Raw genomic sequence first — 13,335 nt, 5'->3', positions numbered from 1 at the left:
TTAAACTTCTTGATCTCAAACTTGGCAGTGGCCATTTCAAGAATCTTCAAGAAATAGTTTCGTGCTTTGATACTACTTATTAGAAATGGGCTTTGAGAACAACACCAACAAGGCCTAAGAATTTTACAATCTAAGCTGGTCCAAAAATCTAAAAGTAAGGTTGTTAGTGTGTATGATCCTCAAATAACCATGTAGACCACTAGAAGCAACATGTGGCAAGTAGATTCCCTTCTCAGCTTTTACGTTTTCATTTTGAAAAGAATATTAAAATCAAGAAAAACAAATGTTCTAACCTTTCTTTCTTCTATTCTTTCTTTCTTCCTTTAGCAGATGAATTCGAATGAAGATTTTGGATTCAAAACGCTAGTAGATCGAACATGCAAATCGAGTAATGAAAAGAGAAGAAAAAAATGAACACAAAGAGGTATGGTGGTTCGGTGTTTTCTAACTACATGCATTGTTCGAATGATCTTCAAGCTTTATTCAAGATTTTCAAGAATACAACCTTCAGAACTGAGATAAGTTCTTTCACAGCTCCCTCTCAAAATTCTATCTCTCTGATTTTACAACATTTTCATTATACACATAAAGGAGTTATATATTTGTTTCTTTTCTTGTATTTTGCTTTTATTACATATAACTAAAATACTTGAATAATTAGTTGTAACCACTTTTTATTTTATTTGTTTTAATAGGAGCTAGAAATTGAGGTGGAGTTTTTTATTCTGTTTCAAAATAAATATCAACATGATCTATCTCACTAATAAACATATCATGTCATATAATTTGATTAGCAAAAGCTAACAGTTAAAATAAGCTTACCTCAGGAGTATTGACATGTGCTAGGTCAGAGGTTCAATTCCCACTCCATCATTATTGTACTAAAAAAGCTAACTCAAAGCATAGTTAAGTGGTGATTGAAAGTAGTCCACTTTACTCAAAAGGTCATAATTTAAAGTAGACTTTGCAAATTTTAAGTATTTTAAAAAATGTATCTTTATACTTAAACAAGTTAACATGGGTATGGATTTTTGCCCTAAATTTTCAATTACATCACATGTGACTCTAAACTCTTTATATATATATATATATATTTATTTATTTATTTATTGCAATCTTGATCTTAAATTTAAAGTAGGGTTCCAAAATTCTCTCTAATAAATTTTCTTCAAAATATTATTTAAAAGTATGGTTGAATGCGTTCAATGAGTTATAAAAAACACACATATATTCGTGGTATAAATTTTGATAAGAGTTCTAAGAAAAAGGTAATTAGTGTAATTTTTTTTTTGTGAAAACTTGTGAGTTTGGTAATTTAGTGAGCTTATTTTTTCACAAGTTTAACGAATGGCCACACTATATATCTACTTATGTAGATTTCGTTGAAGATTATCTCCACAATCAAACATAACTTCATCTGACACGTTTTGTCATCAATTGCATATTTTTTAGGAAATTTTCAAGAGGAAGTCAACCAGTAGAAAATTGCTCCAAGCTAAGAACACTTAACTATAGAGTTCCTATGATTGAGCCGTCTAAAAAGAAGATGCATTTTGCTAATATAGATAGTAACTTCCAATTCATTAATGTCTTTCTTAATCATATTTTCATATCCTCACCATCTCTCCTTCAGTTTTCATATCTTCACCATCTCTCTCATTCAGTTTTGATATAATTTATGAGTGAAATTAGCAAGAATTGAAGAGAGTAGAAATTGCAACATTTATTTAAATATATAGTCCTAGTTTGATGAAATTGAAAGTTTAGGGTGGAAATATTTTGTTACTAATACGTTTAACAAGTTTAGGAGTGTTAGATATTATAATTAAATTTACCTTCACCCACTAGCTTAAATTTTTTGGTCAATCGATGATTTAAGATGATATCAGAGCAGGAGATATCTTGGATTCAAGCTCCTGCATTATTGCTTCCTCTCCAATTAATTAAATTCCACTTGTTTGACTCTTCTACATATTTCAAGCCCACAAATAACTAGTTTACTTTTAGGTCAATCGGTGATTTAAGAAAGGATAAGTAATTGAATTTTCTGTAAAATTAATTTAATGTTTATAGACTAATTCAGCATATAGCCACCAAATCTAGAGAATAAATATGGAATTCAACGATTAATAGTATTATAAATAAAGAGTGTTTTCATTAAAAAAAATTAAAATGGTTCGCTACACTTATGAAGACAATCTACTTTGAATGAAACCGAGACGACTAGAAAAAATGGAAAATAATAAATGAAATATAATAATCCTCGGATGCTATTTTTTAACAAAGGGTCTCTCTTTGCAAGTTACATAGTATTTTATTGAAATATAATGATTATATTTTATTGAAATGTTAATTGTAATAATTGCTTCTAAATTAAATATGATAAAAATTGAAAAACATATCAATTCATTGCTATTGAAATTATATTGAACATAATATTTAGGCCAACACAAGTGATAATGTTAAATGATAATCCGTGAGTATTATTCAATTGGTTAAGTTACGTACCTTTTTTAGGAGGGTTCAAATCTTTCAATCTCAAATCTGATATGCAGTATATATAAATATATAAAAGAAATTTGAAACTAAGACTCAAAAAAGTATCTCATATATTGAGGTTGTTTAATGTAACACAATACAATATTTTTGTGAAATTATATTGAAACATTCATATTGAAAAGTGCCCCAATTAATCATTTTAATGAAAAATGTAATATCCTGGAGAGATCATTGTTCCAATTTTTAGTAGTACAAACTTAAGTAGGTTGAGAATGAAATCATTTGAGAACTTAAGAAAGATTATCGTAGATTCGTAGTGTTTAATTAAGGCAATTACATTTAGATCAGCAATGAAGAATAAAACTCTCTTTCTTTTAGATATTTTATATGAGTGTAAACTTTATTTATACATTCAATCGTGAAAATGTATATCTTAAATATGCCATTTGTTTTGTTTTTTAATATCTAACCACTTATAGTACATTAAATGATGTGTGTATGAATGATAAATATAATATATAAATATGAGATTTAATAAGATTACTTAAAGTTGAGAGAATCACTTAGTCATAGAGATTGAGAATATACTATAAAAAAAACTAATAGTTATTATTAGTATAAAAGAATAGTATAAAAGCATAAGTCACTTTCTGAAAAAGACAATTGTAATTATTATAATTTTTATCATTCTATATTATCTTGAAAGGGTATGTAGTCATTTTCTTTGTGAACATCACTGGAACTCTTTGAGTAATTTTGTAAGAAAGGGTTCTTAATGAGTTGGATGAAAAAGAGGTGAACTTCATGAAAACCAATGCCCCAACCCACCCAAAATAATAATAATTTTTTTTTAAAATACCAAATTTATAGTATATTTCACACATTTTTTCTAGCTCTAGAGTGATACTTTTCTTATTCACACTATAAATTTTCTTCATAAATTTGTATGGACCACATATTAATGTCAGTGGATCCTACCCTATTTATAAAAACGTGTTGACGTGACATACAATAAGTAAAGATAGTTTGAAAATTTGTCCATACTACTGAAAATTTTGCTACTTTCAATATGTATGAGAACAAAATTACATGAACCAACATTTTTAAAGATTAATTTTAATCGAGAGAAATTTTCAAATAATATGCTTATATCATATTTTAGGTATTTATACCTTTGGATATGTTATATTTCTAGTTCCTTAAATTTACAAGGTAAAGCCTTAGGCTCCATTTGGAATTGTTGTAGCTTTCAAAATAATTGTTGACAGTTTTGCTTTCAGAAAAATCAACCATAAAAAGAAGTAAAATAATGTTTGGTAAATTTGAATTTAAACTTGAAAAAGTATGTTAGAGAGTTTGATAAATAAATATAAAAAAATCTTATTTCAAATATAATAACTAAATTAGATTTATAATCAACTCTTTTTTTAAAAAAAATTGTAAAAACTTTAAATATTTTGTTTAGTACGATCAATTTTGTTTGTTATAGATTAATTTTTAAATATTAAGAAAAATAAATTTATTTAAAAAAAATGATATGGTATTTTTTTTTCCTAAAAAAAATGATGCATTTAACTAATGAAAAATAAAAAATATATTTGATTAGGTGAGAAGTAGTATATAAAATAAATTTATTTTTAAAGTATAAGCTTGAAAACTAAATATTAATTAAAATTCTATCTGATTTTAGGAAAATCTAAAAGCTAGAAGGACACTGTTTTTAAAGTCAACCTCAAACGAATAATATTTTTTCCAAATAGTTCTTAATGTCAAACGTAGCCTTAATTTAGTTTATTGTTGTAGTTTTTTAAATAGTTGTTGTCAATCATGCTTTAAAAATTTTAGATGTAAAATGAAGTAAATTAGTATTTGATAAATTTTAATTTTAAACTTGAAAAAGTAGGTTATAGCGTTTGTAAAATAAGGCAAAATTTTTGTGATTTAAAGGAATGACTAAATAGCCCATCTACCAAGACTTGCATTTTTTCTTTTGTTGATTATTTATATTCTTAAATAATTACTAAAAGTTTTATTTCATATATGCTTTTAATTGAAATTTTGTATTTTGTTGCTCTAGATAAATATTGGTAAGTACAAGATTATTCGTTAAATATAAGAGAAATATGTGCGATTCTTTTAAGAAATGATATTATTTAAAGAAAAAATTGATGGCATTAAACTAATTAATTTGAAAATTTATAATATAGAAAATGATAGCGTGAAGAACATGCCTACACACATTCATTTACGATCAATCTTATCAAACGATGATTTTTTTTATTTTTTTATTTTTTATATATGTATTCTCTTTTTATGCATTCAAAAGAAATATATACTATTTAATTTAGAAATCTATCTTACGAACCAAAGTAACATTAAAATTAAATTGCACTTATTAAAACCATATATTTACATAATTTTTAAGGATTCAAATAAAATATATATACAAAAGTATAAGATTCAAAATGTCTTTAATATAATGCATGGGTTTAAATATATATTTTTAAGACTATGAGTTTATTAATCTTTCCAACTACATAAACCTATGTCTTAAATACGTGAAGATATGAGCTAGCTCAACTAGATTACGACAGATACAATTAATTACTAATTCAAATATATACTATACAAAATCGAAATATTTCAACCTTTTTTTGTAATTACTATACAATATACTAATCTACGAACAATTTACAACATTGAAAATATAGAGACTAAATCGTTACAAACAAAGGTTCAGTGACTAAATTATTACTTACATGAAAGTCTGGAGTCAAAAGTGTTCTTTAACCTAAATACTTATAGTCAAATTTTGCATATAAGGGCCAAAACGGCCAATCACTTCTTGAAAGTATAGAATTAATTAAAATGAACATCTTAAATGTACACCAACACAAATAAAAATAAACAAAAGTTGAAAGTAAAAAATCAATTTCGAAAGATTATGAACCAAAATGAACAAAAACCTAAATCCGAAATACGAATTTTATGAAGGGTTTTGTGTTAGAGAATATGCCACATCAGCTACCAAGGAGGAGTCAAGAAAACACATCAGCTGAAGAATGTATGTCCCTAAGGTGAGTCATGAAGGATTATTCCTTTAGTGCTTTAGATTTCTATTAGGATTGGGTGATAGATAACAAACAAATATTCTTTCTTCATGTATTTGGACCATGTGTCCTCGTTTTCTTAATCACTTGGTATATAACTTTTTAATTCTTTGAATCCCTAAAATAGGGAACAGTGTATAAATTAGGCAAGCTGCCCCTTTCCAATGTAAGAAAAGAATACAAAGAGGGAAAGTTGAAAAGCTCTCTATCTATCGTTTAGTATTTTGCTTCTATCGTGTACAATGATCAGCTAAACGACTGAATACACTATTCATCGTTTAGCGCTGAACGTTCATCGTGTACAACGAAGAGGTAAAGGATAGCCTCTATCGCGTAGCTCCCGAATCCTGTTGTATATAACGAAAAGGTAAACAGTAACTTGTTTTACTATCGTGTAAGTTTCGAGACTCCATCGTATAGTACGACAAAGTAAACGATAAGGTTTAACTTCACATCATTTAACTATCCGATCTATCGTATTCAACGAAGAGGTAAACGATACAGTTTTCATCCGTTTTATTTTTCTAACTTTTTGACCCACAAAACTGTGCTTAGAAGTAACATTTTAAAGTTTTGTGTACATTTGAGAATTGGACTCTTTTTCTCTCTCCTTCCCTCTAATCTCTATAAAAATCACTCTTTCGTCTCTACATTGCGGCTTCTCTACGGTGATTGTGCCCAAAATCTCATTTATAAATGCTCTATTTCTTGATTTTGACAAGAAACTAACCTTTTTTTTCATTATTTTTTAAAAAATTATTTTGGTGTTGAGTTCGAGATGATCCATATATATAGACTTTTGATCTGAAAATTAGGTTTGAGAGTCTCTGGTAATAGAAAGAAAACCAAATATGTGTTTGATAGACAATCTTGGTTATATTTCTAAACATTATTTTTAGATTTTGTGATCCGAACATATAAATTCTAGAAACAAGTATTTTATATTTTTAATATATCTAAAATTTGAATTTTAAATAAAAAATACAAAATTATGTTCAATAAAGATAAACACATTTAGAAATACAATATGTCATGTTATAAAACTCAATTTATTTTTTACAAGATTAAAATATGTATTATGTAATTACTTTTAACATAAAACATGTTTATATATTAATTAATAATAGTCTACAGTCAACATAATTATATAATTTTATAAATATAATATCACAACACATCTCAAATAATTATTTTAATTAGAACTCAATTTCTAAATCTATTACCAAACAAAAATATGAAAACATGAAATACAACTTTGTTTTAATTGAATCTCTTATTTTTAAATTACCTATCAAATAGACCGTTAAGTATTCTCGGATCTCCCTAAAAAGTAAGCAAACTCCTCCTCATCCCACATGCAATTAATTAATTGCCAAAGTCAAAACACTCACACGTGAGCCAATTAATATTACATAAAGTTTTTTTTTTTCGACAATGGAGAAATTTAAAACTTTCAACTTCGAAGAAAAAAGTACATGTCAATTACGATCGAACTATGTTCAGATTAGGTCATACACGAGCTATATATGTATATATTGTATTATAATTTTCTTTCATTCTCTCTTTTTTCTTTGTTTCTCTTTCTTTTTCTAGATCTTTCATGGAATAATCCTCGTACACCAGCTACAGAGATGATCCAGATCCTCATATCACCATTACAAAGTAGTTGAACTTTACTTCTCTCTTTCTTTCTTCCTTCTTCTTTCTTTGATCTCTCTCTTTTTATCTATACTTTCCCTCTTGACCTTCTTTCTGGGCAATTTCGACCTTAAGTGAAGACCAGAGCATGCTTGAATGTCCAAAGAAAGGTAAGAAAAAATCATTCCTCTTTGGAGATATTATTTCGAGCCGGAACAATGTGGCTCACAATTTTTTTCTCGGTTTAATTGTGGGGTCGGAAGATTCAACTTCGTTCGTTCTCATGGAGAAAGGAGAAAGTTACTCACGTGTTAACCGTTGAGATATGTTCGAGTTTTTTTTTTCTTTTTATTGGGGGAGGAGGGTTAGAACAATTCGTAGTTTTCATATTTTCTTTAAAAAATTAAAACGTTTGTGAAGATTTAATTTTTGTGTTTACAATTTTGAAGTGAGGATTCAAACTTTCGACTTGATAGAAAAAGTTACAATGTCTCACTTGTTAGGTATGCTAAAAAACGACTGAAATATTTTAATTGTTGAGTTACATTGGTTGACGGTTTTATACCGTTAAATATATGAGAGAGAAATTAAACGATTATATTTCGATCTAGAACCTACCTCTAGATTTACCTAGGAGGATTGACACTATTTTTTTTTTCTTCTCTTTATTTTTTTCGTGACGGTTTATGTAGAGAGAGATTTGACGAGATAGCGAAGAAGATAAAGAGAGAGACAGATGTATCATCAAGTATTCCTCCCCAACAAATTATGGGGAGAAGACACTCATTGCAGGGTCCTCCTGGAGCTCTCAACACCATTACTCCATGTGCAGCCTGCAAACTCTTAAGAAGAAGATGTGCTCAAGAATGCCCATTCTCCCCATACTTCTCCCCCCATGAGCCCCATAAATTTGCCTCTGTTCACAAGGTTTTCGGCGCTAGCAACGTCTCGAAGATGCTTATGGTAAAAAATCATTTATATTACAGATTTATAAGTTACGTTCTTTAAACTTTTGAAATATATGTTAGTGTCAACGTTTAGTGTTCCTGTAAATTTGAATGTTCATAATCTTGTCTTAGCTATTGTCGTTTAGAACGTTTATAATATGTTAGGTATAAACTTGGTCTATATGATTTAGATTAAGGTCAAATTTAGTCCCTATGGTTTTAAAAGTTAAAATTTTGTCGTGAACTATTTACGAGAGCTTTATCAAACTGTAGGAATGTGTTCTAAAAAACTATAGAGATTAAATTCTAACTTTATCAAAAACATATGAACTAAATTTGTAATTTAACCTTTCAAATAAAATCTTGATTGGCTTCCATTCATGTGTCTAATAAGTCCATGTCATCAATTAACCCCATTTATTTAAGGTGGTTGATTGTATTATTTAAAGAAATAATTCTTAAAACTACCTTGCACACATTCCTTAAATAATATATCTCCAACCTGTATGTCATGTGAACTTATGAATGGGAAGTTTAAAGACCAAAATTATAAATTTTTTAAAGTATAGAAACTAAATCGGCCAAATTTGCGATGGTTTAAGAAATTGTTAGAAACTATTTAAAGTATATAAAAGGCTAAATAGACACGATATTAAACGTTTAGAAATTAAACTTGTAATTACATACTATGATGGAATATAATACGACGAACGATTTTTGCAGGAAGTTTCCGAGAATCAAAGAGCGGATGCTGCAAACAGCTTAGTTTATGAAGCTAATGTGAGGTTAAGAGATCCTGTTTATGGCTGTATGGGCGCCATTTCAGCCCTACAACACCAAATTCAAGCTTTACAAGCTGAACTCAATGCAGTGAGAGCTGAGATTTTAAGACACAAATTAAGAGAAGCTAATAATATGATTCACTCTTCTCCTCAACAACAACATTTGCCTTTTCTTTCATCTTCTACGGAGGTCGTTTCGGTCGCTGTGCCACCACCGCCTCCGCCACCACCGCTACCTCCACCACCTCATCATGATGTTTCTTCTTCCTCCTCCTTGTACAACCGGCCGGCGGTGGCAGCCACGGCTGATTATAGTACTATCTCAAGTGATGAAAATATTGCCTACTTTGTTAGTACTTCTAGTACTACTCATCAATTGAATTCTTAGCATTATTATTGTAGGGTTTAAAGAAAGGCAATTTTACATGCAATAAGACTGGAAGAAAAGTTGGGGTGAAATTTAAGGCCCTCCTTTTTGGTAATTTTTTTTTTCTCTTAAGGCTCAATACATCAATTTTTTCCCATTATAATTTACTTAGTCTTCATATCTTCACATTTTGGTATAATTTTTGTTCGGCTGTTTTTAAATAAAGGAAAATGAGTCAATTTATTTACAACGATAGTAAAATGTCACCATCTATCAATGATAGGTTGTAATAGACATTTATTTAATGTATGTGATAGATGTGATCATGGCCTATTGCAATCCATCACTGATAGACAGTAACATTTTGCTCTTGTAAATATTTTCAATAGTTTTATCATTTAAAATAAATACTTTTCTTGTCATTATTTAAGCCTAGATTTGCATAAATTTATTTTTGCACTATTCTCGTTTTTTTTCCATGAAAAACAAATTTGTGCTGTGTAATGAATTTTTGTTTTCACTTTTCCTTTTTTTAATTGAACAAAAGAAACCAATAACCAATACTACCATAATAGTGTTATTTAATTTCAACTCTTTTCTTTAATATTCATTTATTTCATAACTCAATATACAAATAATGTTTTTCATCAACATTATTACTACTCTCTCCTATAAAAAAAGAAAGAAAGATATATAAGAAAAAAAGTACTCAACTGCTTATATTCTTAAAGGCTATAAAAAAAATGAATATTACCAAACAATCTTCAAGTTATAAATATATTTCTTTAAAAATCTATTTCTAAACATTTTTTTGATAGATTTTTAACCAAGGTAAGACTTTAATTATTTTAAGTTTGATAAATGTAGATTAAATTTTGGTTGACTAAAGAGAGTTGCAGCACATGGTAGTGAGTCGGTGGCATTGAAGGATGGGATCTGAAATATGAATTATTATTATTATCATTATTATTATTATTTATTATTATCTTTGTTTTTTTTTTAAAAAAAAAAACAAACAAAAAAAAGTTGGCTAAGAAGGGGAGACAAATTTTGTACGACTTCGATACTCCCCATGCAATTTTAGTCTCATTTATAAGGGTGTGATTGGAAAAATTATGTGCATATCTCACTAATTGCCCATATGCTTCCACTTTAATTCTACACTATACAACCCATGTGTTTTATCTTTCAAACTTGTTGACAATATATATATATATTTATTGTAAAAATATCACTTTCTCCCTTGTATTTTAGACTTCATTTAACTTTATGATCCGTGAGAAAAATATGTTTTTCAAAAATCTCATTTTTATTTAAACACTTTTGATAAAAACGGATTAGAATACACTTGAAAAGTTATTTTGAATAATTGTCAAGTACTCCAATTTCTTCCAAAATAACTTATTTCTTAAACTAAACACTTGAAAATGTATTAGTCTCTGGAACTTTAATAGATCTTAAATTTAGTCTTTCAAAGTTAATTTTGGTTAAAATTAGTTAAATAATGACTATATTTCATGCAAGGTGTTGGAATGCTTTGAATGTGATATGTGACACTTCGAATGATCAAGTATGGAGGTATAGAGAGGTGCGCTATATAAATTGTCTAACTCTAGAGGCGTCTTTATTTTGTAATAATAAACTATTCTCCCTCTATCCATGGACGTAGCTAACACATTGTTAGTGAACTACGTAAATCTCTATGTCAATTCTCTATTATTTTAAGATTTATGTTTTTTGTTTGCCGATTCTATAACGCAAGGAAAACATGATATGTGTATATTTTTTCAAGATTTATAGCGAAAGTGCTTGAAAAGTTTTTGATGAAATCAACAATAAACACTGGTGGAGGAGACTAAATTAAAATTTATATTGAATATAAAAAGAACTAAAAATGGATATTTGAAAGTGCATAGACAAAAATAGAATTATTACATATTTTTTTTTTACCAATTTTTCAGCTGTTTTAAAAGAAAAATTTGTTTCTATGCATCCCTTCTTAATGGCTTTGCGAGCTTGATATATGGTCAAAATTTGTAGGACTTACGTGATCTTTATTTTGGCCGAGCCGAAAAGACTTCCTCAATTGCACATGTTTGATCAGAGAGACTTCTTTCCATTCTTAGGTTTGAAAAGTGAAGGCTAGGAAGGAAAAAGTTATTCTTAATTTGAATTTGTTGTCCTAACGCACCAAATGATCAAACATAGGGTCTCGTTACTTTTGGACTTATTTTGTTTAGGGTCTACGAAGGATGTCATATGTAAACTCTTTGAATCCTATCGCACATCATCTTCGTATTTTGTACCACGTTGTCTCTTCAGATAATAAAAACGTTTCTCTCCTTCACCTTATAGTTATAAATCACAGGGTGATTAACAAACTGTTAGTAAACCACATAAATCATTGTGTGGATTTTTTTTTGTTCTTATTTTGTTATGTCTCATAGTTTTTTTTTAGAAAAAACTTGACTTTCTTACGATTATGAAGGTTCATTCGAATATAAAATTCTGTTATGGAAATAAAACATATTGTTACACCTATCTTTTTACCCCATGTGATTTTGATTTACTTTGAAATCGAGACATTTTACAAACCAAGTGCGATACGAGAAAAATTAGTCAATCTGAATTTGTGGTTTATTAGAGACTATGTTGGGTTTTTTTCACACGATACAAACAAGGAGGAAAAGCTTGTATGTGACTGTATCACCTTCTTTCTTCTAACAATTCACTTTACTCTTTCTTGTTTACAAATTTCTCACATCAAACATTTAAAGGAGAGGGAAAACTTTATGTGGAGAAAATGAAAAAGGTGTTGAAAATTTATACCAAGAAATAAACAAATGCGAAAACTAAATTATAATTTAGATGATTTCCACCGATCATAGGGGCTTTATGATTTAAGAGCTTTTAACTGCATGACTTTAACTCTAGCACTCGACTTCTTGAGACTCCAATGCATGGTTTGTCTTCCTTTATTTTCTTCTGTATTCTTGAACATTCAACTGATTAGTGATGTAAATTTAGTCAAACTTTTCATTTGTAGTCATTGAACATATAGAAAGGAATTTTACACTATTCTCTTACGATTTCAATCCATTTCATCTCAATTACTTCGGAATATTTTAACTTTAAGAAAGAATAACTTGTATAATTACAAGTTATCACAAGCCAAGGTTTTGTGGAAACTTATGATTGGGTTATACACTCCAGGTGTTCATTCCACATGACACCATCTGAAGATTGCTTTTACACTTGAAATGAATAGGATGGTGGCCTAATTTATACGGGTAACGACAACACATTTAAAACAATTAGAAACGGCTCAGTCTCCCTTAAACTTAGTGATAATTTAGTAAAACTACCCGAAAATGTAAGACATGTTCCTAATTTTAAGAGGAATTTGATATCCCTTGGAATGGTAGACTCCATTGGTTTTGAATATGGAGAAAACACTAGAAACTATAATGATTCCAAAACAATGCTTAAGGGGACCAAGATTAATCATTTATATGTTGTTAAGAATGTCCAAATGGTGCAATCAGCCTTTGGGGCTAAAGAATCCAATCTTATGAAGATGAACTTTGGCATAAGAGGCTTTCTCATATCAACGTCAAAGGATTGCAAACTTTATATAAACAGAGGCTGCTACCAATAGAAGTTGGTGAAGATTTTCATTTTTGTGAGTATTGTATCCTTGGGAAAGAAACAAGTTCAAGTTTTCCAAAGGGGCAACATTCCTCAAAAGAAATACTTGAGTATGTGAACTCAGATTTTATGGGAACCAACACACTCTCTATCATTAAGGGGTGCAAGGTGTTTTCTATCTCTTGTAGATGATTGCGCTAGAAAGAGTTGGGTAAATTTTTCAAAGCTAAATACAAAGCACTTGACAAGTTTAAAGTATGAAAGATTTTGATTGAGAAACAGACCTCCAACACAAGTAAAATGCTTAAGAATTGATAATGATTTTGAGTTCTTTGAGGAAGACT

General features: G+C 28.7%; 1 protein-coding gene across 1 annotated transcript; it reads left to right on the top strand.

Annotated features, from left to right (window-relative positions):
- Positions 1-7,195: 7,195 nt before the first annotated feature.
- On the top strand, positions 7,196-9,492 carry LBD15 (LOB domain-containing protein 15). Its single transcript, XM_039037159.2, has 3 exons — positions 7,196-7,417; positions 7,940-8,210; positions 8,918-9,492. The coding sequence occupies exons 1-3, from the start codon at positions 7,404-7,406 to the stop codon at positions 9,362-9,364; spliced, it is 732 nt and encodes a 243-aa protein (XP_038893087.1). The 5' UTR covers positions 7,196-7,403; the 3' UTR covers positions 9,365-9,492.
- Positions 9,493-13,335: the final 3,843 nt, after the last annotated feature.

Source organism: Benincasa hispida, chromosome 7 (assembly GCF_027475165.1).
Source record: "Benincasa hispida cultivar pf3 chromosome 7, pf3_genome.v1.1, whole genome shotgun sequence".
NCBI lineage: Eukaryota > Viridiplantae > Streptophyta > Magnoliopsida > Cucurbitales > Cucurbitaceae > Benincasa > Benincasa hispida.
This window is presented reverse-complemented; position numbering and strand designations above follow the sequence as displayed.